The following is a 27,905-nucleotide window of genomic DNA, read 5'->3' as shown; positions in this document are numbered from 1 at the left end:
GTTGGTGTATAGTTGCTTGTAATAATCTCTAATGATTTTTTGTATTTCTATGGTATCGGTTGTACTGTCTCTTTTTTCATTTCTGATTTTTGTAATTTGGGTCTTCTCTTTGTTGTTGTTGTTAAACTAGCTAATGGTTTGTCTGTTTTGTTTATCTTCTCAAAAAAAACCTTTTTAATTGATCTTTTGTGTCATTTTTTGGTTCTCTATATCATTTAGTTCTATTCTAATCTTAATTATTTCTTTCTGTCTACTAACTTCGGGATGGGATTATTCTTGTATTTCTAGATCTTTTAGTTGTAGGGTTAGGTTTTTACTTGAAGTCTTTCTGGGTTTTTTGATATAAGCATTTGTTGCTATAAACTTCCATCTAAGTACTGCTTTTGCAGTATCCCACAGATTTTGGTATGTCTTTATTTTTGTTGTTTTTGTAGAGATATTTGTTGCTATAAACTTCCATCTAAGTACTGCTTTTGCAGTATCCCACAGATTTTGGTATGATGTCTTTATTTTTGTTGTTTTTGTAGAGATATTTTATTTCCTGTTTGATTTCTTCTTGAACATAGGTCATTCAGGAACCCTTGTTTAATTTCCATGTATTGGTATAGTGTCCTGAGTTTTGCTTGTTATTAATTTCCAGTTTTAATCCATTGTGGTCTGGAAAGATATTTGAGATGATTTTGATTTTTTTAAAGTTATTAAGACTTGATATGTCACCTAACATGTTGTGTCTATCTTGGAGAATACACAGATCTTCCATGAAGAACTGCTGATAGTTTATGTAGATATTGTGTTCTCAAAGAGAGAATCTAACTCCCCATTCTGAAAGTGTGGGCAGGACAGAGTGACTTCCTTCCAAATACAGTATGGAAAGGGAACAAAAAAGAGTAACTGTACTGTGGATGGAGAAACCTGACAAACACCACCTCAGCCAGGTGATCAAAGTTAACACCAACAGTGATAAGTCATACTAACAGTTTGTACTCGTCATGTGATGAAAATGACATTTTACCTCTGTGATCTTCCTTCCTAAAGCCTGTAACCTCAGTCTAATTGTGAGAAAAACAAGACAAATTCCAATAGTGATGCACCTTACAAATATCTAACAAGTACTCCTTAAAACTGTCAAGGGACATCTGAGAAACTGTCAAAGCCAAGATAAGGAGACAGGATGGCTAAATGTAATGTGGCACCCTGGATGGGAGCCTGGAACAGAAAAGGGACTGGTAAAAACTAGAGAAATATGAATAAAGTATGGATTTTAGTTAATGTGTTAATATTAGTTTATCACTTGTGATAAAGGTACCAAGACATTAATAATAGAGGAAACTAGTATGAGGTATAGAGGGATTCTCTGTACAACCTTTGCAATTTTTCGATAAACCTAAAACTATTCTAGTTGTGTTATTTGATTCTGCTGGTCTTGTTACCAAATTATAACTTAGCATTAGTTTAGTGACATTGCTAAGGTAATGACATTAGTTTAAGATAATGATGTTAGCCAAACAAATGTTTATCCATTTGTGACTCCCCATTATGATAGAAAGTTTTTAAGTTTTTGGTATAATTTTGACTGACACCTCTGTTGTAATAAGGTATTTATAACAAATCATTAGTTTAAGATAATGATGTTAGCCAAACAAATGTTTATCCATTTGTGACTCCCCATTATAATAGAAAGTTTTTAAGTTTTTGGTATAATTTTGACTGACACCTCTGTTGTAATAAGGTATTTATAACAAATAAGTAAAAAACATACACATATTCTTCACCCAAATGATGCTTAGTTTATATTAGAGTTTTTGATGTACATATGTATACTGTCTTGGTACCTCAGAATAGCAGCTTAGTGTTTTGTCTTCATTATAAACAAAATTATTCAGACATAGCAGTAATATTAAAAACATATGCTTTTAATATCCCTTGAATGATCACAAATAGTAATGCCATTTTTAAAAAAGTGCCAAGAGAACATTGGGTTATTTTGTTTTAGGAGAAGATACATTTTACTGTTGTAATTAAATAGAGTATAAAAACTCTCTAATATTTATAGAACGTTAACTCTGGAAGTGAGTTGCTGTTAGATAAATGCATAGACTCTTTGGTCTGTAAGGAGCAAGTGTATTAATTTCAAAGGAAGAAATGTCTTTGAAAAGGGAGAATCATATCTTTAAACTGCATCTTTCAGCTGCTCGATGACAAAGTCTTTATTAGAGCTTGCAGCTGTATTTCGTATTCATAAACAAAAAAGTAGCTCTTAAACAAGTATCTATGTCTCTTTGCAGCCCTTAGGGCAAAGAGGTTGAGGTACAAACCAAGACTGTTACACAAAGAATGGAAGAATATGAACAACTCTTCTTAGCCATGCGAAGAGATCACTAACTATTTTCATTTATAAAGTGGCTGTACCACTATGCATCCTCCTACCCTCAGCATTGTATGAGAGTTCCACTTTTTCCACATCCTCAAGAGCACTTGGTTTATGCAGGCTTTAATTTTAGCCATTCTGGTGGATGTATATAGTGGCATCTCATTATTAATTTTCCTGGTTACTAAAGAAGTTCAGCATCTTTTCTTGTGCTTAATTGCCATTTATTATTTATTCTTTAATGAACTGTCTGCTAAAATATTTTACTCATTTTAAAATCAGGGGCCGGCCCGGTGGCGCACTGCTACAGTACGCCGCTTGGGAGTGCTGCGGCGCTCCCGCCGAGGGTTCGGATCCCACATACAGACCGGTTCCCGCTCACTGGCTGAGCAAGGTGCGGGCATGACACCGAGGGGTTGCGATCCCGTCGCCGGTCCCGGTCCGGTCCGGGCGCGACACTGAGGGTTGCGATCCGTTGCCGGACACAAAAAAAGACAAAAAGGGGAAAAAAAATAAATAAATAAAATCAGATTGTATATCCTTATTGATTCATAAGAGTTATTCTGGATATGTCATTTATAAAGATATGATTTGCAAATATTTTCTCCCAGTATGGCTTGCTTTTTATTTTTTTTTAACATTTACTTGTATATATTTGTGGGGTGTACACCGTATTGTTTCAATACATATGTATACATACATTGATTTGCTTAGGGTAGATAGCATAGTTTTGTACCTCTTAGTACACCACCACTTCTTGTACTTTACTTCCCAGCCTCTGGTAACCGTTATTCTTCTCTCTACTTCTATGAGAACCCATCCCACCCACCCACCCTTTTTTTGAGATTCCACATATGAGTGAGATGATCAGTATTTGTCTTTCTGTGCTTGGCTTATTTCACTTAACGTGATGGTTTTTAATTGCATCCATGTTCCTTAAATGATGAATTCATCTTTTTAAATAGCTGAATAGTACTCCACGGTTTTTTAATCCATTCATCCAGTAATGGGCATTCAGGTTGATTCCATCTCTTTGCTACTGTGAATAGTATTGCATTGAATATAGGAGTGCAGGTATCTTTTTGATGTATCGATTTCATTTCCCTTAGGTATATACTCAGCAGTGGGATAGATGAGTTGTAAGGTAGACCTGCTTTTAGTTCTTTCAGGGACCTCCATACTGTTTTCCACAGTGGTTGTACCAATTTACAGTCCCACCAACAATGCAGGAAGGTTCTCTTTTCTCCACATCCTCACCAGCATTTGTTATTTTATGTCTTTTTGATAATAGCCAGGCTAACTGGGATGAGATGATATCTTAATGTGGTTTTGATTTGCATTTCCCTGATGCTCAGTGATGTTGAGTGTATTTCCATATAACTGTTGGCCATTTGTATGTCTTCTTTTGAGAAATGTCTTTTCAGGTCCTTTTCCCATTTTTTAATTGAGTCATTTGGGGGGTTTTTTTGCTGTTGAGTTGCTTGAGTTCCTTATATCGTCTGGACATTAGCCCCTAGTCTCATATGTATTTTGCAAACACTTTGTTTCATTCCATAGGTTGTCTCTTCACTTTGTCAATTGTGTCCCTTGCTGTGCAGAAGCTTTTTAGTTTTATGTAGTCCCATTTGTGTATTTTTGCTTTGGTTGCATATGCCTTTGTAATCTTGTCTGAAAGAGCATGGCTACCTCCCGTTTTGTGTAGTGTTTCCCCTGTTTCTTCTAGTAGTTTCATAGTTTGGGTCTTCATTTTAAGTCTATTTTCTTCAGTGGCTCGCCAGTGGGGGCATCCAAACTCTTGACATTGGTATTATGACCACTGCACTCTAACCAACTGAGCTAATTGGTCATCCATAAATTTAGGTCTTTAATCCATTTTTAGTTGATTTTGGTGTGTGATTAGAGATAGGTATTCTAATTTGAATCTTCTGCATGTGGATATCCAGTTTTCCCAGCACTATTTATTGAAGAGGCTGTTCTTTCCCCAGTGTATATTGTTGGCACTTTCGCCAAAAGTCAGTTGGCAGTAAGTGTGTAAGTTTACTTCTGGGCTCTGTGTTCATTGATCTATTTGTCTGTTTTTATGCCAGTACCATGCTGTTTTGGTTACTATAGCTTTATAGTATATTTTGAAATCAGGTAGTAGAACTCCAACTTTGTTCTTTTTGTTCAAGACTGTTTTAGCTATATGGGGTCTTTTGTGGTTCCATACAGATTTTACAATCATTTTTTCCTATTTCTATGAAGAATGTCATTGATATTTTAATAGACATTGCATTGAATCTGTAGATTGCTTTGGGTAGTATGGACATTTTCATGATGTTAATTCTTCCAATCCATGAACATAGGGTATCTTTCCATTTCTGTCCTCTTCAACTTTTTTCACAATTGTTTTATAGTTTTCATTGTAGAGGTCTTTCACGTCCTTGGTTAAATTCACTCCTACTTATTTCCTTTTTTTAGCAGTTATTGTGAATGGGATTACTTTCTTGATTTCTTTTTCAGCTTTTTTATTGGTATCCTATTATTGGTATTTTATTATTGGAATGCTTTTGATTTTTCTGTGTTGATTTTGTATCATGTCACTATACTGAATTTATTTATTCTAGTAATTTTTTGGTGAAGTCTTTAGGGTTTTTATGTATGTGATTATGTGATCTGCAAATACAGACAGTTTGATCTCTTTTTTGATTTGGATGCCATTTATTGCTTCCTCTTGCCTTACCATGCTGGCTAGAACTTCCAGTACTGTGTTGAGTAAGAGTGGGGAAAGTGGGGATCCCTGTCTTCTTCCTGATCTTAGAGTAAAAAGCCTCCAATTTTTGTCTGTTTAGTATGATATTAGCTGTGTGTTTGTCGTGTATGGCCTTTATTGCGTTGAGATACATTCCTATTATACCACATTCATTGAGTGTTTTTATCATGAAGTCGTGTTGAATTTGACTAAATGCTTTTTCTGCATCTATTGAAATGATCATTTTTTTTCCCTTCAACTACATTGTGTGGTAATTCTGGCCCAGAACTAACTCTTTCCCGCAAACTGCTCTCCCTGCAGTTCTATCACCCTGACTGATCTTGACTGTGTGGTGCCCAGGCTGATCAGCTGTCTATGCCATGCCCCAATGCTCCCCTGGAAAGTGAGCCTCCCACACCCACCCATGCACTCTCCAAATGTTTCCCATGGGACAGGCTGTGTATAGTCTCCCAGTGAAGACTCTCTCACCTCTGGGTGGTTCCTCCTTCCCATTGGCTGCCACCCCTTGTCCCTGTGTAGGTCCAGGAGACTCTTGTTTGTGGTTTTGCTAGTCTGGGAGATGGAATGGTATACTGCAAATACCCTTCTCCCCTGCAGACTCCAAGTAGCTTTACCCAAAGGGTGCAGCTGCAGCTTTGCTGTCTCTTGTTATCTACTGTGTGTGCTGGCAGCTGCTCTGTGCCTCATACCACATTAGCCACAGAAGTAGCTGTGGTTTGGAATGATCAGAGCGGTCCCTTCTTTCTCTCACCAACAGCCTTTCACACCTTCATGAACTACGCAGGTCTCTCCTTTCCTAGAGCTCCAGTGATCTCAGGAGGCAATTTTTGTGCTTGATAGTTGTAAGGTGATTAGGTCTCAGTTGGGGGAAAGCTACACCAGGGGTTGTCTATTCCACCATCTTGATGATCTCTCACTTTTCATTTTCTTAACATGGTCATATAAAGAAGAAAAGATCTTATTTGTGAAGTCCAACTTATTTTTTTCTTCTACATTTTCTGCTTTTTATAGTCTATTTAAAGAATCTTTGTCCAATCCAAGGCCACTAAAATATTCTCCTATGTTTTCTGCTAGAAATCGTATAGTTGTAGCTCATACATTTAGATGTGTGATACATTTTAAGGTAATTTTTCTCTGTGAAGTGAGAGAAGGGTCAAAGGTCCTTTGGGGGGGTGTTCCACACCATTTGTTTAAAGAAATATGTCCTCTTCCCAGTGAATTGCATTAGCAACCATTTCGAAAATCACCTGGGAATCAGGTAATATAAACCACTGACTTGTTTTTCCCCAAAATTATTTGGACTTTTCTAGCTCATTAGCATTTTCATATACATCTTGGAAACAGTTTGTTGGTTTCTACAAAAACGCATCCCTGCTTTTGGCTAGGATTGCATTGAATTTATAGAAGAATTTGGGGAGAATTGACATTTTAACAATATGGAATCTTTTGATCCATGAAAATGGTATATTTCTTCACGTATTTAGTTTTTCTTTAATTTTTTCTCGTAGTGTTTTGTGTTTGTCACTGTATGGTCTTATACATATTTTGTTGTATATATCTAAAAATTTAGTAGTTTTGATGCTACTGTAAATTGTATTTTTGTTTCCAGTTGCTTGTTACTAGTATGCAAAAATAAAATTAGTTTTTATTTATTGACAGTGTGTTCTATGTCCTTATACTCTCATTAGTTCCAGTAGTTTATTTGTTGTTACCTTGGTTTTGTGTACATAGACAATCATGTCATTGGGAAGTAAGGCCTGTTTTACTTCTTCCTTTCGAAACCATATACTTTTTATTTCGTTTTCTTGCCTTACTGAACTAGTTAGGGTTACCAGTAAGTACAGTATTAAATAGAAGTAGTGAGAGAGGTCATGCTTGCCTCATTGTTGATCTTAGAAGAGAAAGCGTTCAAGTTCCCTTCTATTTTTGGTTTGCTGAAGGTTGTTTATCATTAATGGTATTGAATGTTACCAAATACTTTCTCTATATCTGCTGAGATCATGTTTTTTTCAGTTGTAGTTAATACAGTGAATTACATTGGTTGATTTTTTTTTTTTTTCTTATTTGAACGACATGAAGCTGACCTTTCATTCCTGGGATAAATCCCACTTGATGATAATGAATTATCCTTTTTATATATAACTGGATTTGACTTGCATATATTTTTTAATATGATCATGAGATATATTTGCCTGTAGTTTTCTGGGTTTTGGTATCACAGTACTGATCACCTCATAAAAATATGTTCCTGCCTCTTTGCTTTTTCTGGACAGTCTGTGTAGAACTGGCATTTTTTCTTCCTTAAATGTTTTGTAGAATTCACCTTTGAAGCCATATAGGCCTGGAGTTTTGTTTTTGTTTATGAATTCAATTTCTTTAATTAACATAGGGTTGTTGAGGTTGCCTTTTGTTCAGTGAGCTTTGGTAGTTTGTCCCATTCAAGAAATTTGTATCATTTAATTTGTTTAATTTATTTGCTTATACTTGTTCATAATAATCCTTTATTACCTTTTATATGCTTATAGGATCTGTAGTAATCTGTAATTTTATAGATCTTTCATTGTTCATATTGGCAATGTGTGTCTTCTCTCTTATTTCTAATTGGTCTGGCTAGAGTTCTGTCAATTTTGTTGATCTTTTTAAAGAACCAGTTTTCAGCTTCATTGATTTTTCTTCATTTTTTAGTTTGGAGATATTGTTATCTTTGTATAATTGATGCTGGTTTTAATTTCTTTGAGAACAAACTTTGTGTGATTTAAGTTCTTTTTAACTTTGTTAAAAATTTTAACAAAGTATGACCTAGGATGTGGCCTATCTTGGTGAATATTCTATGTGCTCTTGAAAAGAATGAATGTTCTGCTGTTCAGAAGGTTTTTCTGTAAATGTCAATTATATCCAGTTGGTTGATGGCATTTTTCAGTTCTTTTATATTCTTGCTGATTTTTCTCTCAATGAGAGAGTAGTTGGAGTCTGTATGAGTCCATTTCTGTTGTTTATAACAAAATGCCTGAAATTTAGTGATTTATAAAGAAAACAAAATTTATTACAGTTTCTGAGGCTGGGAAGTCCAGAGTCCATCTGGTGATGGCAGCTGTGACCCAAGGGTCTCACATTGCAAGATGGTGGAAGCAAAGAAAGCAAGGGAGTCTCTCCTCTCTCATTTTTTAAAGCCCTCAGAACCACACCTCTGACTACCATTTTAAATCCAATCCCTATGGTGTGATCCTACAATCTAATCACCTCTTCAAGGCTCCACATTTCAGTTACCACAAGAGGATTTCTCACCCTCTTAACAGTCACAGTGGGGGCCAAGTTTTTTGTTGTTGTTTTTCGACTGGTAAAGGGATTGTAACCCTAGGCTTGGTGTTGTCCACACCACGCTCAGCCAGTGAGTGCACCGGCCATCCCTATATAGGATCCTAACCCATGGCCTCGGCGCTACCAGCACCTCACTCTCCTGAGTGAGCCATGGGGCCAGCCCTTGGGCCAAATTTCTAATACAGAAACTTGGGAGACACGATTCAAGCTTCAATGAGTCCACTGTAGGGCATCTAACTATAATTATGAATTTATCTGTCTCTTCCATCAGTGCTGTCAGTTTCTGCTTTATGTAATTTGAAGTTCTGTTCTTGGTTGCATACATGTTTAGAATTGGTATGTCATCTTAGTAAATTGTATTATGTAATATGTAATGTCCCTCTTTGCTATGAGTTCTATTTTAGATGATATTAATATAGCCACTCCAGGTTTTCTTTGATTAGTGCTTGCATGGTATATCTTTTTGCCATTCTTTTATGTTTACTTACCTAGATCATTATATTTGAAGTGAATTTCTTGTTGGTCATTTTGTCCCCTCCTTCTGACAATCCCTTTCAATTGGTGTTTAAAACATTTGTATTTAATATAATTATTGATATGTTTGGATTAGGGCTATAAATTATTTGTTGTTTTTCTTCTTTTCATTATGCAGTTTTTCTTTTCTTGCCTTCCAGTGGGTTATTTGTACATTTTTTTTTTTTTTTTCCAAAAAAGATGACCGGTAAGGGGATCTTAACCCTTGGCTTGGTGTTGTCAGCACCACGCTCACCCAGTGAGCGAACCGGCCATCCCTATATAGGATCCGAACCCGTGGCCTTGGTGTTATCAGCACCACACTCTCCCGAGTGAGCCACAGGCTGGCCCTATTTGTACATTTTTAAATATTCCATTTTAATTTGCCTAGTGTGATTTTGTACAGTAATTGCTCTAGTGACTACAATATAAATTTTGGGCCTAGCACCTAACTGCATGTGAAATGCTTTTAATATTTGTTGATTGAAAGAGTATTTTTGGAATCTAGTTGTGATTTTTATTGTTAGTGCTGAAATTTTTCAAAGTCATTAAAAAATAATGTAAGCTTTCTATAACATTTAATGTACTTAATATTATTACACTGTAGCATTTTCTCAAAATATTTGCGACACTCCTTTAGATCACTAATAACTTCCTTTGCTTCATCTGTAATGGAGATAACTGATTTATCTTCAGAGTATCCCTTAGGCTGAAGTCTGTTGATGTTATATATAGCTCAATTATGCTTTTGAGTCAGAATTTTTCTGTTTTTATATGACTCTTAACTCTAACTCTGTAAGCTTTACCCATAGCCAGCTTTGAGGACAGACCTCTGTTTAAATGATTCTTTTTATGTAGTAACAATTGAGTGTCTCCAACAATTGAGTGCCCCCAAGTAACAATTAAGCTCTGCCTATTGTGTGTAAAAAAAGTCCCTTTATTTCAAGTGGGAGCGCCGCCGCGCTTCCCAAGCGGCGCACTTATCCAGTGCGCCACCGGGCCGGCCCTGCTTTGTTTTTTTTTGTGTGTTGTATTCTGATTTGACTATATCCAGATGAATTTAGTATAGTTTTGATAATTTACAAGTTAGTTCAGTTCACTTAAGGGATTTTTGTTTTTGTTTCTATTAAAAACAAAGAAATTTGAAGCATCAGAACAATTCTTGAAGAGCATAGCAGATTTTACTAATACTCTGTCCTAAGTATCTGAGTTTTAATAATTCACATATATACTTGAATGACAACTTACATAGACCTATCATATCTATTTATACGAAACTGAGTTAAAAGTAAGCTTGTCAGTCATTCTTCTTGTTGCTGTGGCCCAAGTAATGCTCCCCTAGGCCAGCAGCCTCACTCTAGCCCAGTGCTGTGCAGTAAAGCTTTTTGTGGTGATAGAAATGTATGTATGCACTGTATAGTACAGCAGCTACTTTACTTTTTAAAAATTTTTATTAATTTAAATACCACATGGGGCTAATTCATTATCAGACTGCAGCAGGTCTGGCCTCCTAGCTTTCTCTTTTATAAACAAAAGCCCTCTTTGGAATATTTTCTGGATATCTCAAGCATAAGCTTATCATAAGCTTAAACTTCAGGGAGTGTTCATGAACTAAGTCAGCTTGCAGTGTAGGAGAGAGAAGGTTGAACAAGTTGGAAAGAAAATAATGCATTAAGTGATAATTACAGTATAATATAAGTATTATATCAGTAAATAGGTTGATAAAGTGACTAAATGCCTGGGAATGTTCAGTGAAAGAAACAAAATTAATCCAGAGATTTTAAGTAGGAAAGGTTTAATATAGAAAATTAGGTGTTGTAAAATTACACGTTCTTCGTTGGATCCAGATCCACACAGAACTACCAGGCAATCTATTAGGAGCTCCTACCTTGGGATCCATGCTGGAACAAGAAACTCTTTGCCACTGCTTTCACTTCTGCATACCCAGAAACCTGGAGGTATTTACTTGTCTAGGGAATGTGCTGAGAAATATAAATATCTCTTTTCTTCTTTTCAGTGACAAGCTGAGTGAACTTGAACAATAGAACTTTAATTAGGAGCTCAAATTGTTAAATGAAACCTTATTTTAAGTTAGGATAGCTTCTCTGAGAAAATATAGAGACAGAGAAAACAAAATTGTGCTAATTGTGGTGCATTAGCTTTAAGTAGGTTCTGTTGTATATGTATAACAAATAACTATTATATATCCATTCTTTACAGATCCAGGATGAGAAGACTGATAAAAGAAGAAGCTAGCTGAACAGCTATAAAATGCCCAAATCTGGGTTCACAAAACCAATTCAGAGTGAAAATTCTGACAGTGACAGCAATATGGTAGAGAAACCATGTGGAAGAAAGGTATATGTTTATGCTAAAGAATTTTTCTCTTTTAGAACTGGGGAAAAGACTCCCAATTAATTAGTTTTAATAATTACTCATAAAATAAAAATCAGTATGGAAACTAGATTAATCCAAACCATTCATCTAAGCCCTTTAGTAATAAATCGAATTCCTGGGGATACAATTGTAGTTTTAATAATTACTCATAAAATAAAAATCAGTATGGAAACTAGATTAATCCAAACCATTTATCTAAGCCCTTTAGTAATAAATCGAATTCCTGGGGATACAATTGTTTTTCATTCCCAAAATGAACAATTACTAAGATTGCACAGTTACTTGAGAAAGAATTAGTCATTGGGAGGGGTGAAAAATATAAGACCTCACAATTACTTGGCATTTCTTCTCCCACCCCCTGACCTTTGGTTGCAAAGCACACATATACACTAGCAGTCCCATTTTCCAGGTCTGTAACCTCAGGTAAATTTACACTTCTTCAGTCTTGGTTTATCTCTGTAATAGAGGACAGTGCTTCTTTATAGAATTGTTGAGACAGTGGAATGGTTTAAGTATTATGCTTCACACAATTCTTGGCATATAGTAAGAGCTCAATAAAAGTTAGCGGGTTTTGTTGTTATTAGTTCTTGCCAGTGATCTGTGATTCTGTCTTTTTACACCTGTCTTTATTCCTGTTTAATTTAGACCCTCAGAACCTTCATTTGGACTTCAGCAATTGCCTCCTAACTGGTCCTACTATCCCTAGTCTCTCCTTCTCTAGTTAGTTTTATAAATAATCTTTGAATTTTTTTTCTCTTTTTAAAGCCATTTTCTTGTTGAAGGACATCTGAGATGTTTCCAGTTTTTAGCTAATAGAGTGGTGCAACCATCATCACAATTCAGTTTTAGAACACTTCCATCGTTGTGAAAAGATACTTGTTGCCCATTTGCAGTCAGTCCCTACTCCCACCCCAACCAACAGGCAACCCCAAATTTGCTTTCAAAACCAAGAAGTGTAAATTTTCAAACTGTTTTTTTTTTTCTTTTCCCCCAAAGTTGTTTTGGCTATTCAGGGTCCTTTGCATTTTTATGTAAATTTTAGGATCAGCTTGTCAGTTTGTGCAAAAATAGCCTGGAGGGATTTTGATAGGAATTTTATTGAATCTGTTCTTTGAATCTGTAGATCACTTTGGGTAGTATTGCTTTCTTAACAATATTATCTTCCAATCCGTGAACATGGAATATCTCTCAACTTATTTAGATCTTCTTTAATTTTTCTCAGCAATGCTTTGTGGTTTTCATTGTACATATTTTCCACTTCTATTATTAAATCATTTCTAAGTATTTTATTCTTTTCAGTGTCGTTTTATATAATGTTGTTTTGGTCTTTTTGTTGCTAGTATAGAAAATATTGATTTTTATCTAGTGATCTTGTATCCTGTGACACTGCTTATTTATTGGTTCTGAAAGTTTCTGATTCCTTAGGATTTTCTACATATAGACTCATGACATCTATGAATAAAGATAATTTTATTTTTTTTTTAGTCTGGGCTTTTCTTTTTCTTGTCTGATTGCCTCTTTTTTTTTTTTTTTTCTTTCCTTGCCTGATTGCACTGGCAGTCCCTGCCTTTTGATTGTAGTGTTAAGTCCACTCACATTTAAGGAAATTATTGATATGGTTTGTATCTGATATTAATTTATATCTGCTATTTTGCTCTTTGTACTTATGTGTTTCATGTACTTTATGTTTCTTTCCCTTCTTTGGTGCCTTTTTTGGTTTTTAAATGTTTCTCAGTGTACTATTTTAATCTCCCTGATTTTTTTAAAGTATGTCTTTTGAACTGTTATTTTAGATGTTGGTCTAGAGATTATAATATACATCCTGATTTATCACAATCTGTTATGGGTTAATATAGACTTAATTCCATTAAGTTATAACTACTTTGTTCTAATATAGCACCATCTTTTCCCATTCCTTTGTGTTACTTATATAATATAGATTACATTATTAACCCAACAACAGAATGTTACTGTTTTATACAGTCTTATCTTTTAAAGAAATAAGAGAAGAAAAATCTATATGTGTGCATTTCTTTGTATTTATTCACAAATTTACCAGTTTTGGCTCTCAGTTTCTTCCTATGGATTTAAGTTACTGTCTGGTGTCATTTCCTTACATTCTATAAGAATTATCCTTAGTATTTACTATATGGCAGGTCTTCAGCCATGAATTCTCTCAGTCTTCCTGGATCTAGGTAGGAATACCTTGATTTTGCCATTTTTAAAAACAGCCTTATTGAGATGTAACTCACATGTCATACATTTAAAGTGTATAATTCAGTAGTTTTTAGTATATTTACAGAGTTGTGCAATCATAACTGCAATTGATTTTAAAAACATTTTTATTGCAATATGTATTCTTGAGAGAGTAAGATTCAAATAACATCTTTGTGTTATGAGGATACTTCTGACCTTGCAGATGCCCTGAAATGGTCTCAGGGACCATAATTTGAGAACTGCTATATCAATATACTAAGCACACTAATGAAAATATTGAGTGTATAGTAATGGGAGAAAAAAAGGAGAAAAACTTTTTAACGTTATGGACATGGAAGAAGGATTTCCTAATGATCTCCTGAATTGACAGAGTATTTCTACCATTTGGTAATGTTAAATTTTCAAGACAATCAGAAATAAGTATTTCTTTTGAGAGTTATTTTCCCCAAATTTGAAAGTCATTTTTAAAGTGTTAAGAATCTCAGAAAACCCTCTGTTCAAATAACCCTTGCAAGGACAATTTTATTTCACAGAGGACAAAACAGGTTGCTAGTAGTAATGAATAGTCATACCAGTCACCATATTTGCATAGAACATTATCGGTATACTCTTGTGAATACTTTCCATTAAATATATTATCAACTTGGTTTCTTTTAACTCATACTGTGGCACAGAACAGTATCTTTACTTACACAGCTGCAAGGGAGAAGGGGCATCTTCATATTTTTCTTAGATCTTTTATTCACAAAAAATGCATTTTCTAAGGCAAGTCTTTGTAATTTTATTGGTTGGCCTTTGTATTAATCATGCCTTTTTGTTTTCTGTATTTCTGATGTTTTGATGTCGGGGGCCTTGCCCTTGACAGACTGTCCCCCCAAGTCTAGCACCAATTTCTAGAGATAATAAACAACTCACTTGTAAACATAGCCTTCATATGCAATACAACCAATCCAGAGCCCACACCCATTTTTTTGGGTCCACCACCAATTTTATTTTTATTTTACTTCTTTTGTCTACCACCAGTTTTTATTGGGCTCTCACAATCGGGGCCACTATCCACCTGCCCTAATCATCCTAGAACCAGGTATTAGACAATTGGAGAAATAGCCGCTAGGGCCAGCTGAAGTTATTAAAACCAGCCAATCCTAAGCCTGTTTACCTACCCTGCCTCATCCTTTCTTTCCCATGGAAACCACAATAAAAGCTCTTGCCCACATTTCCCCGCCTTCCTCTTGCTCCTGACCAGCCCTGGTGCTTTCCTGTGTGGCATGGTGTGGCTGCTCCTGACCAGCCCTGGTGCTTTCCTGTGTGGCATGGTGTGGCATGGCATGGTATGCTTTCCTTCCGAGATAACCTTATAATCAGAAACTGTGACTATGAATCTCTATTTCATTGGCAGAAATGAAAAAATAGCTCTAGAAAATTTTGCTTTAAACCTTGAAGATAAATAATATGAGGCTTTTATTTTTTAGTAATCTTTACCAGTTAAGATATAAGGAAATCACATTCTCTTATTTGCTAATAGACCTATCAAGAATGAATGGATAATTTATTGAGATGTTATTCTTGTCACCTGTTTGGATCATCTATAATTTTTCTTCTTTAATCTTTTGAGGCAGTAAATTGTCTTAAGATGTTCTAGTAATGAACTATCCTTGCATTCTCTGGGTGAAGCCTACTTGATTATGGTATATTATATTCTTAGATGTTGTTCTTCTTTAATCTTTTGAGGCAGTAAATTGTCTTAAGATGTTCTAGTAATGAACTATCCTTGTATTCTCTGGGTGAAGCCTACTTGATTATGGTATATTATATTCTTAGATGTTGAATTTGGTTTGACAGTTTATTTAGGATTTTTTCATTTATGTTCATTAGGTGGGTTTTGTTTATAATTTTTTATCTTGTGTTCTTTTTTTTTTTAACCTTTTTGTCTTTTTCCGTGTCCGGCAACGGATCGCAACCCTCAGTGTCGCCCCCGTACCGGACCGGGACCGGCAACGGGATCGCAACCCTTGGTGTTGCTCCCGCGCCTCGCTCAGCCAGTGAGCGGGAACCGGTCTGTATGTGGGATCCGAACCCTCCGCGGGAGCACCGCCGCGCTTCCCAAGCGGCGCACTACAGCAGTGCGCCACCGGGCCGGCCCTTATCTTGTGTTCTTTGGTATCAGTTTTTAGACTTTATAGATTGGGGAGTTTCTGATCTTAATTCTGTGCTGTAGTATTGCTTATATGAAATGGAAAATATATTGTTTCTTGGATTTTTAAACTGAGGTAAAGTCTTCTGGGATAGTTGTCTTTTTAAACAAAATCTTTGGCTGTATATTGTCTTCTATGGTCATTGATCTATTCAGGTTTTTCTTCCTTTCATGGGCCAATTTTTTAGTTATTCATGTTTTCTAAGAAAATTATCCATTTTTCCAGGACTTAAGATTTTTAATGGTGTAAAAATGAATACAGCACTCTTTGTAATGTTTTAATGTCCCCTCTGGAGTTGTATTTAGGCTGAATCCTAGTCTTTATTATTTTTCTCTTCTCTCTCATTTCCGTGATTAGACTTGCCAAAAACTTGTTTATTCTATTGTGAATCATATTTTGGTTTTATTGATTTTTTTTTTTTAAAGAAATTCAGTATTTTTTGAAATACTGAAATTCTTTCTTTCTTTAAAAGAAATTTAAATTTCTTTTAAAATTCAGATTTTATTGATTTTTGGAAAGAAGTTCAGTATTTTAATTTTTTTACACCCCTATTTTACATCTGGGTTAAAAGCTAATGTCTTTTGCAGTCTGAACCTACTTTTAATTTGCTTCTGATAATCTCTGTAATTACAATAAATATCATTTATTATCATAGTTTGGGGAATATTCTTTTAAGCTCTTCTGCTAAGGTGATGTGGCTTAATTCTTAGTATTAAGCATGTTTTCTCAAAGGAGTCCTTATAGCCCAGGTTAGATGTGCTCTGCCAATTTGGATGTTTGTAAAGTAAGGCATAAGTAAAGCCAAAATGTTTCATTATTTTAATTATTATTTTAGTTATGTGAAGTTTCCATTTATAATGTCAGAGCTAGGGCTCAGACCCTCCAAACGCATTGTACAGACTGGGTCACCAGACCCCTCATGTGCCAGGCTGGATCCCCAGACCCCTCACACGCAGGTACATGCTAGGTAATTGGGAAAGATTCCAGGAGCTGTTGGCAGATAACATGAGCTCAGTCCTCAGCTTCCTCAGTGGGAGCAGCTTACAGGTCCAGCAGTGGCAGTGGCCTTGCAGAGGGTCCCGGGGACAATAGCAGCAACAGCCTCCAGCAGCAGTAGTGGCCTCCCCCTGCCCTCCCACAGGGGGGCCAGCCTGGGGATGGGAGGCACCGTGGATCAGAGCCACTCATCATTATACTTAAGTCCATAACCCAGGACACCTGGGTGCATGTGTGCAATTACACTAGACGATAACCAAGGAATACCTGAGCGCATATGCCTATTTATATCAAATGCTCGGCAAGATTCTGAACATCTGAGGGGCCCTGACCATTTTTCCTTTATTTTCCCAACAGTGTTGGATTATTGGAGTGAACTTTTAATAGCTTTAGGCCATGAGAGTGGGATATTTCATTGGCTGAGTGGGTAAATCATATTTTTATTTGGTATATTTCCCTTTTTCCAAGTTGAATTGGAAATGTGTTTCTGTTTGTCTGATTTAAGAAATGAAGTTGTTATCTTTTACTGATCTGGATAGGTTTTCCTTTGGTTCCTGTGATCTATGTATCTTTACCTCTATTGATAAAGAGCATTGGTTCTCAAGCTTTAGCATGCATCAGAATCACCTGAAAGGACTGTTGAAATAGATCACTGGGCCTCACCCCAGAGGTTCTGATTGAGTACACCTGGAATGGAGCATGAGAATTTACAGTTCTAATAAATTCCCAAATGATGCTGATACTTCTAGTCCAGAGACCGTTTGAGAACTACTGATACATATAATTATATTTTTTAAATAAAACACAGTCTGTTTAATTCAATACAAAATTGCTTTTTCAGATTTGTATATTCATTGGTGATACATCTAGATTATGCATAGACATATGGTTCTGTTGTATTCAAGATATTTTGTTTTATTGAAAATTTCTGTTATTAAGTAAAAGTAGGGGAATATGGAACAAGTTACAAAAACTGTTATAATTGTTGAAGCTGGATCTTGAGTACATTGAGTACAATGATGGGTTGTAACGTCACTTTCTACTTTTGTGTACATTTGAAAATTTACTTTAAAAAGATATTTTTAATAGTGTATTGTTTAATATTGATATAACTTTATTCATATTTGATTTTTTAATAGAGTAAAGACAAGATTGCATCTTACAGCAAAACTCCAAAAATTGACCGAAGTGATGTGGGCAAGGAGATGAAAGAGAAATCATCTATGAAACGTAAACTTCCTTTTCCCATTAGCCCATCAAGAAATGAAGAACGAGATTCAGACACAGGTACAATAATTTGTTGTTTTCTAGTAAAATCTTAATCATTCTTTTACTGTGATTTTCCTTTCATGTTCACCACTCTTTTGACACCCCACCTTATAGAGAAATGATTGTATTTCAGTATTTCACATTTATCATTTAGGAGCAGAAATTCATGTGTCACCCATATGTGATTTCTAACCAGAGATTTAAAAATTGCTTTATTCCTTACTCTCTCAGTATTCATTACAAATCTCTTACCACTTTCAGAACTTAATATTTTGGGGAACATTGCAATGATGAAAATTTACTCAGTGATAACAGAGCAGTAGGATATGGTAGATTTAAGAAAAAGTTGTTGAGCTTTTGTGGACATATTATTGGACACACCAAAGAAGTTTAGGCATTTTAGATTCAGAAATGAATTAGAAGTACATACCACAAAAAAAAGAAATTTAGGCTGACTGCCAAGTGCTATTCATAGTACTTTTATTTTTCAAAACTCTTATGTGCCAGAAATTGATGCTTGAAATCAGTTAATCCCAATTATTCATAACAGGTGAGAACCTGCTTTTCTATAATAAGTTCTGTCTAATAAATTACTAGGTTGTGCTTTAGCCCCAAACTAATTATTTCTTGAAACTAATATAAACTTGAATGTTTGTTATGTATTTCTCATAATTGTTTTATTCCCGGCATGAAATATTAATAATGAGCTGTTCTTTAAGAATGTTTTAGTTTCACTCCCAGAAAGATAGTGTCTTATTTTGAGTTTAGGTACACAGATTATGTCCTATTTATATCTTTCTGGCTACATTAAAAGCCAATACAGAAATGATCTTGACTCTTGAAACTATGAAAATAAAGATTTTTGAAATACCTTGTGCTAACATAGGTTTAGGAAATACTTAATTTTTAGTATGCATTTTAGGTAGGTAGGTAGATCTCTTGTGTATTTTGCTATCTCTCTTAACTTGAATTAGAAATTATTCTTAAACACTCATGAAATTTTTATACTTGGAGTGATTAAGAAATTTTGTGTTTTGTTCATTTTAAGTACACCCATTTCTTCTAGAGATTCAGAAGGTTTTTTTTCTTGAAGCATGACTCTTCTTATCCTTAAGTGACATTCTCAAGCTGTTACTAGGTCACTTAGTTGAGAAGAAGGTGCTTATGTGCCTTTAGATACATATTTAAGGTTTAACCCTCCTCTTTGGGAGTTCTTTTCCTAGTCATTTTTTTTTTTTTTTCCTTTTTGTCTCTTTTTTTGTGACCGGCAACAGATCGCAACCCTCGGTGTTGCCCCGCACCTCGCTCAGCCAGTGAGCGGCCGGTCTGTATGTGGGATCCGAACCCTCGGCGGGAGCACCGCTTCGCTTCCCAAGCGGCACACTGTAGCAGTGCGCCACCGGGCCGGCCCTTTTCCTAGTCATTTTTAAGTTATTTGTAGTACCCAAGTTTCGTTTTCATATAACAGTGATATTTCTTTTTTTTTTTTTTTTTTGTCTTTTTGTCTTTTTTCGTGACCGGCAACAGATCGCAACCCTCAGTGTCGCGCCCGTACTGGACCGGGACCGGCAACAGGATCGCAACCCTCGGTGTTGCCCCCGCTCCTCGCTCAGCCAGTGAGCCGCCGGTCTGCACGTGGGATCCGAACCCTCGGCGGGAGCACCGCTTCGCTTCCCAACACTTCCCAAGCGGCGCACTGTAGCAGTGCGCCACCGGGCCGGCCCCTTTTTTTTTTTTTTTTTTTTTTTTTTTTTTGTCTATAACAGTGATATTTCTAATAGTAGTTTCAAAAAGGGATTTTCATTAAATTCAAAGTGTTAACGTTTTTTAGCAATAAATAAGTTTTCAAAATAAGAAGCTTCCCACAAGAAGTCTTGTTATTATATAAGATGGATTATTTGTCTTTTATTTAGAGTAAAATAAAGGAGAAAATGTTGCTTAGGAAGACATGAACTTTAGGCACTGAATAAACATAATCAAATTCATATTTTAATAATTGGATTGTATATACCTTTTTTTCCCTGCTGCATTTTTTTCACTATTTGAATTTAGTAGGATGTTGCAGCTTCCCTTCTTTAAGACTTTTTATAACAAACTCTTAATTTTTCTTTTTAAAAAGTTACACACCACAACCAAACAAAATTTCAGTGGATTTAAAATATATATTTTTGGTAGGTTGGTTTTATAAACTTTAGTAAATAATTGATGAAGACTTTGGTTTTACATACTACACACAACCAAAACATTAAAAATTTCCCTAGGCCCAGAGCAAAATGTGTTATTTACAATCCATTTTTTTTTTTTTTTTAAGATAAAGTAGAATACACAGTACCATTAAGTGATATTTTCCATATGAAAGACAATTATAGCATCAAACTCCAAATCTGATATTGATCTTTTTTTAATAGAGTGTACTGTATTTTAAACTGTTAGTTGAAACTGTAAAGATAAAGATATACAAGGGGAAATATTTACAACATATATGGCAGCCCTTACCTTAATCTATGTACTATTTAAAGATTTCTTAAATGTGAAAAGAAAAACACAAAATGAGAAAATGGATAAAAAATACAAGCAAGTGTAATTCAAGAACAACAGAATTACAGTTGGCAAAGAAATATATGAGAGAATATATAAATAGTAATCAAAGAAATACAATTGACAAAATTAATATTGGTCCAAATCATACCCAGTAGTCATGGCTTGACTTCCTTTAGTTGACTTACATTATAGGAACGTCTTGTTGGAGGTAAATATGACAACATATATCAAAAACTAGTTTCTTAATATTTGACTAATTCTTTCTTTTGGCATTTATTTTATATAAGTAATTATTGAGAGCAAGAATTTCTTTTCAAGGATGTTTACCTCACTGTTTATAGCAGGGGAAAAAACAGGAAGATAATGTCAAGTAATATGGGATTTGTTAAACTGTGGTAAATCCAATCAATAAATATGATTTTCACCCTTAAAAATAATATTGTAGAAGAATACATGATGTAGGAAGATGTTCATGATATTGGAAGTGAAGAACTAGGTTATGAAACAGTATGTACTGTATACATGTACACACATGACCTATATTAACACACATATAGAAAGATAAACTAAGACTGTTTAAATATAAATGACTGTTTCACTGTAGAAACTAAGCCCAAACCTGTTTGTTGTATTTTGGGTCCAGAACAAAATGTAAATGTTATAAACTCTGGCTTAGTAAAATAAGAGGATGGGAAATAAGGAGAAAGTGTTAATAATGCTATTCAGCTCATCATCTCTCTTAGCAAGGGATTAACTGATATTGTCTGAACTGAAATACATAGTTTTAAAAAATTATTTAAACTTTTTAATGTTCCTTTATTTAAAATTCCTTTATGTATATTTGTTTATATTTTTGTATGTGATATCTTTTATAGAGAAGCAGCAATTTAGTTTCCTTTCTTTTTATGTTGGATTAAAATAAAATTAAGCTTTTTATTTAAAATAGCATATATAATTTGTTACATAAATTTCTTTCTCTGTTGTCTTTGTATATGATGATACATCAAAATGTTCGTGGAAAGATTTGTATTATCTTTCGATTCTATTTTTCCATGAACATTTTGAAGTACCCTCACATATTTAGAGGGATGCTTCGAATGATGCCTACCAGATGAGATATTTGTTACATTATTCTTTGTACCTTTTGTATGGCTTGAATTTTTTAAAGAATATATATATATTACTTTAAAAAGTAAAGTCATTACTTTTTTTTGTTTGTTTTTGTTTTTGTGACCGGTAAGGGGATCGCAACCCTTGGCGCGGCGTCACTCGCACCACGCTCAGCCAGTGAGCGCACCGGCCACCCCTATGTAGGATCCAAACCCGCGGCCTCGGCGTGCCAGTGCCGCACTCTCCCAAGTGAGCCACAGGGTCGGCCCAGAGTCATTACTTTTTAAAAAAAGATGTTCATATCATTGCCCAAGGAAACTCACTGGTCCCCCAAATCAGCAGTAGTGCCATCAGCTGAATGAGGGATTCTTAGTTTTCCTTTTGAGATACCTAGTATGTCTTAAACTTTCTAAATTATCAATTGTTTAATACTTAACCGGTTCTTTTAAAGGTAATAGTTTCTAGAAAAGTATGTGCTTGACCAGATAAAATTTGGGAAGAATTACAACATAATTTGAAGTTATGCCAGTAGGTCCTTTTAGCTGCATCATAGTATACTATTCATTGTGAATTATTTTATTTCAGCAAATCACCAGCATATCTGCTTTTAGCATTCCAGTATTCATTCTGTATTGTCTTATCCTATCAGAATTTGCATAAATTTTGTCCTGTGAGATATTAAGAAGCCAATATATACAAAGACCTATTGAACCTGTGGAAGCATAAAAGCAACTACTTCTCATCTAGAGTACATTTCTTGTACATACTAAATCAGTTTGCTTTATCACTTAGTTTTAGCTCTTAACTTTCAATCTCTCCTGGTCTAGAATCCTAACAGGATAAGTTATTACAATTATAATAGAGGTAAATCATAGCATAGTGTTTATTATCAAAGGTTTTGGAGTCTGACCAGTGTTGAGTCCCAGCACAGCTCCCTGTAAGCCCTGGCCAAATTATTTGACTTCTTTACAAGTCCCAATTTCCTCATCTGTAAAAGTGCATCTAATAATATCAACTTCAGAGAATTATGACCTTTAAGTGACATAACATGTAAATTCAGTTTGTGATACATTAATTAAACATTGCAGAAAACTGCCTAACACTGGCTTAAATAGATAGGGAATTTTAAATTTAATGCAATAAGAAGGCCAGCCATAGGTAGTCCAGAGTTGTTACAGCAGCTCAATAATGCCATCAGGGACTGATTTCTTTTCATCTTTCTGCTCTGCCACCCTCAGCTTATACGTGGGCTTTGTCCTTAAGCATTTTGCCTTATAGTCACAAGATTGAATTGCTGCTTCTTCCTGGGCAGGAAGTAGGATGGGAAAGACCAAGGACAAAAGTGTTTTTCTTCTGGTGAGACTTGGCCTTTTTATTGATGAAACAACCTCCCTAAGAACTTCTGTCTGCATCTTATTGGTTAGGCTGTTGTAGTTGCAAGGGAGTATTGTTGTCTTGCCTTGCTCTGCTTAGCAGGTGTTTTATGTCAGTCTCATAAATAGCAATAGTCTCATACAGCCTACTCTCAGTACAGCATAGAAGGAAAAAGTAGTTAAGTAAACAGACAAGATATAGAGTATTGTTGTCTTGCCTTGCTCTGCTTAGCAGGTGTTTTATGTCAGTCTCATAAATAGCAGTAGTCTCATACAGCCTACTCTCAGTACAGCATAGAAGGAAAAAGTAGTTAAGTAAACAGACAAGATATGGAAGATTTAACTTTACAGTTCCTGAATTAAATCTTTATAGAATGCATATTCAAATGCCCAAAATATAAACATACTTTTTTGAGTAAAAGCGAAAGGGTGTGTGGAGTCAGAATATATGGTTACTTGCACAGGAAGATTTGGATAAACTGTTTTATGATTTCCTTATATTAATGAATGTAATTGAAAGTTCAGTTTATCTACCGTGCTTTTAATCTGTTAATATAATCTACCTTCAATAATACATTTAATCCAATTGACCTAAATTATTGGTTGCTGCTTTTTCTTTGCAATCTGTGGAGGCCATTTAAGGTTTTTTGCTTGTCTTTAAATGAAATGTCAAATATTTTTCATGGAATTCTTATGATTGCTAACTTAACATATTCAGTTTTGAAATATACATGTTCATTGAAAGTCTTGTCTTTCAATCCATTTACGTGCTTGCTTTAGAATTGGTCTAAATGTTACTTAATTATTCTCCTTTCAATTAAGTAAACTTTCTAATCACTAGACTTTCAGGCTTATCTTTAAAATTTTTAAATGGTATGTGTAAGGGTTACTTGTTCTCTATGTTGGTTTTTTTTCAGCACTTGGTTACCTACCCCTAACTGAAATCACAAATATTTTCTGTAATGATCATGGCAAGAAAAGTATATGTCAATAAATTGAGCATATAAATATAAGAATAATATTATTGTGAGTTGTAATGGCATATTGTTTGTAAGCAGAAATATATGCTCTGGACATGTTGCCAGAGTCAGTTCTCTATATGCTTATTCTCTGTCATGAATTGTTAGGCAGAATTTCATATTCTTAACTGATAAACTTTGTTTTGATTTAGGCTGCTTTCTTCTAAGAGGTCTTCAGTAGTGATTAGTTTACTAATTCATACCATATGAAATGTATATAATTAATAAATGGTCAGTGTCTAGGATGATACTGAAATTCAAAGTGTTCTGTTATCTTTGGAGTAGTTTTGGCACTCATACAGTAAAAAGGGGTGTGGTTCAAGTTTTCTGCAGACAAATTCTAAACAGAAAACGTGATACAGTACTGCCTCTTTTACCATTATTCAGAGATTGAAAAAATATATAAAGCATCAAAAGAGATGGTATGTTTTAATAAGCTGCATCAATGCTATCTATTATTGAAACGGCATGGTTAAGTTTCTCAACTTTAAGATATTACAGTTGAAGAAACTGAAATCTTAGGTGTGGGCCAAACCTATGTTTTAAATGTGCTTTTGGCTTTTCCTTAAAAATAATCTTTTGGAAAAATGATAGATCATTGACAACTGGTGGTCTTTTGAAAAATGTTGGTTTGTTGAATTCTGTATTTCCCTTCGTGTGCTTTTTTCTTTTCTCCTGTCTCTTCTCATTCTGTAGATTCAGATCCAGGACATACAAGTGAAAATTGGGGGGAGAGACTTATATCTTCTTACAGGACATACTCAGGTAATTAGATTATCAGGTGCTCCTGTTTAGCCAGTGGTTTCTGTCACATTGACAATTATTGTACTTTAAGTAACTTATTTTCAAACCAGTGTATAGATATCTTTGGTTGAATAAATGAGCTACATGAGCAACACCAAATTTTCCAATTTTTGTTCTAAGATAATCCAGTGCATCATATCCAGCACATACTATGTGCGAACATTGTAAGCAGGACTGCTTGTGTACCTCCACTCAGATTTTGTACAGCAGAACATGGGGACACTAGTCATGTAGAAAACTATGTGAAAATCAACTCCTGGCATTGTGCAGTGCAACAACCCTATGGGAAGATACCTGAGGTCCTTTCTGTTTTGTTATATACCCTTCACAAGAGACACCAAGTGTACTGATTTTGATAGATGGTGCCATCTTACCCTTCAGTCATGTGATGTTTTTTAAAACCACACATTTAACATTTTTTTCTATTGCAGTTTTTAGTCTTTTTTGGCTTTGATGCCCAAGTTGAATTTAACTGTAAGTGGATTAAAATACCAGATTACATGGAAAAATGCCATTACCATAAACCATGTTGGAACCTCTCTATTTGGCTGTGGCACCAGTTATTATGTTTCTGATTCATGATTGCTCCAGATAGAAGAATTCAAGAGAATGTGTAAATACTATCATTTTAAAATAAAAAGTAAATGTTTTCTTTAGTATGTGACAACTAATTAGTGTTTTAATTGCCCCCCCCTTTTTTTTTTTTTAATGGGCTGACATTCTCACCTTTGAACTTTTAAAAATGGAAATATTTAGTCCCTGGGTATGTAAGTGTCCAGCTTGCAGCATATGACATTTAGCTATAAAAACTGAAATGAACCTCCTTTTTCTGATTTATAAATCTGTGGGGTTGGATAGGGGTGGGGCTAAAACAGAATAATAATCCTTAAAATTATCCTGAAAGTTGTCAGTTGAGCTGATAAACCAAAATGGAGGGAGAGGCAGGTATTCAAAATCAGTTACTGTGGAATTAGGCATATTTTTCTAAAAGGTAACTCCTAAGCACCAAGGTACACCTAAAAGAACTGTGTGTGATGAAGCCATCTGTGATCTATGCGTCATTGCTGGAAATCAAAAAATATAGACATTCATCTTTTAGAGAACTAGAGTGTAATGGTGAAATCTTTTCTCAGAATTGAAGTATGTACATTGCAAACATGATTGATTTAATTATGTTTGACTATATTTGAAATGTAGCTCCATTGTTTCATTCCTTATACATTGACTGCTTTGTGGGAAGATGTCTCTTTAATTTTTGAGACATTGGTAGGTTTATGAACCAAGTTTCCCAAGAACACAATTTTGTCTCTTCTCCTTAATATATTCTACACTTAATTGGGATGTGACAATGTTAAGCTTTCTGTTTATTCTGACAAGACTTGAAAAGAAAGCATTAATTTTCAAGATTATAAGACTTGGGACATCTCCGTATTTCTGAAGATCCAACATTGGGTTGTTGAAAAGTTCATTTCTATATTTGCTTTGAATTGCCTTCAGTGAATCTCTTGGATTTTTCCTTAAAAATCTGTAGGTTGGGGCCGGCCCTGTGGGTCACTCGGGAGAGTGCGGTGCTGGTAGCACCGAGGCCGTGGGTTCAGATCCTATATAGGGATGGCCGGTGCGCTCGCTGGCTGAGCGTGGTGGGGACAACACCATGTCGAGGGTCGCGATCCCCTTACCGGTCAAAAAAAAAAAATCTGTAGGTAGTTGAGTGGGTTTTCAGGTCTGTAGTAGTGGACTGTGCTGAGCACATTTGTCAGTATACCTATGTTTAAACTTCTAAGTTCTGGCCCATTATTAGGACAAATAATTATTTAGGGAAGTAATTTGAAGGAGCATTGCTATATAGACTTAGCAGTAATTAAGCAGTAAGTAATTAAGAATAAAATTACAGTGAATGAAAGAGAAGTTTCAAACATGTAACACTAAGGAATATTTGAGATGTTATTGAAATAGTTAAATTTTAATAGAATAAGTCATTAAATTACAAATTTTGCTAGGAATAATTTTCCAAATGTTATTTTCTGAAAACAGTATAATTAAAAGTATATTTTTCCAGAGCATTCAGGAAGAAAATTGCTTATGTAAGTCCAGTGCTCTTTTGTCTGGCTCTTACTAGTTTTATGTATTACACACATTTTTCATATACATGTAATAGCGTGTATCAAAAACATTATCTTATGTTTTGCTTTTGAGTACTTATATGTGTTTCAAATTCTTACATATTTATTAATAATTACAGAGAAAGAAGGTCCAGAAAAGAAGAAAACGAAAAAGGAAGCTGGAAATAAGAAATCCACACCAGTTAGCATTCTTTTTGGTTATCCACTCTCTGAGCGAAAGCAGATGGCACTTCTTATGCAGATGACAGCAAGAGACAACAGTCCAGGTGATACCTACCATCATTGAGTTAATGTGTATTCTTAGTTTTCCTCAGGCAACTCTAGCCTTGTCTTAATTACTTTTAACTACTTTTAATCTTTTCTTGGATTTAATCAGAAATTCTTGTAACATCAGTTTGTAATTTTATAATTAAGTGTGTGGCAACTTGTTTATCATTTATATCTTCCACAAGATTAGAAGCAATACAAGAACTGGGGCTCTTTGCAATTAGTGGACATTCGCTAAATAAAACAAGCAATTTAGAAATGGATTGATCAGCTTGAGAAGTTTATTGCAGAACCATGTCCTTCTATCTTACTGAAGATTTTTGTATGTTTTTGTTTTGGTTTTGGCGGCTGGCCAGTACGGGGCTCTGAACCCTCAACTTTGGTGTTATCAGCATCATGCTCTCCGAAGCGAGATGCTAGTCAGAACCCTGAAGATTTTTTAATCCCATTTCTTGTCAACCTGCTTCCAGGCTTATGGTTTCCTTTTCAGTTCTCTAGCATCCTGCTGATAAACTGATAATCTTTATCCCATTACTAGTTTTATAAGCAAGTGTGTAATTTATATTTTATTGCTTAAGATCTACTAACTAAATTCTTTTTTTTTTTTTTTTTTTTTTTTTTTTTTTTTTTTTTTTTTTTTTTT

At 34.9% G+C, this 27,905-nt stretch overlaps 1 protein-coding gene across 1 annotated transcript in view; it reads left to right on the top strand.

Moving 5' to 3' along the window:
• The window catches only part of LOC103605248 (ankyrin repeat domain-containing protein 12-like), a gene marked incomplete at its 3' end in the record, with an annotated part of 81,232 nt that overhangs the window by 32,906 nt on the left and 20,421 nt on the right, over positions 1–27,905 (top strand). Inside the window, exons 2-5 of the mRNA XM_008589828.1 lie at positions 11,172–11,309; positions 17,896–18,043; positions 24,765–24,833; positions 27,115–27,261. Of these exons, the coding sequence (XP_008588050.1) occupies positions 11,223–11,309; positions 17,896–18,043; positions 24,765–24,833; positions 27,115–27,261 (451 nt within the window). The remainder of the gene's footprint in view (positions 1–11,171; positions 11,310–17,895; positions 18,044–24,764; positions 24,834–27,114; positions 27,262–27,905) is intronic.

The sequence above is a fragment of the Galeopterus variegatus genome, unplaced genomic scaffold (assembly GCF_000696425.1).
Source record: "Galeopterus variegatus unplaced genomic scaffold, G_variegatus-3.0.2 Scaffold5680, whole genome shotgun sequence".
In the NCBI taxonomy this organism is placed as follows: domain Eukaryota; kingdom Metazoa; phylum Chordata; class Mammalia; order Dermoptera; family Cynocephalidae; genus Galeopterus; species Galeopterus variegatus.
This window is presented reverse-complemented; position numbering and strand designations above follow the sequence as displayed.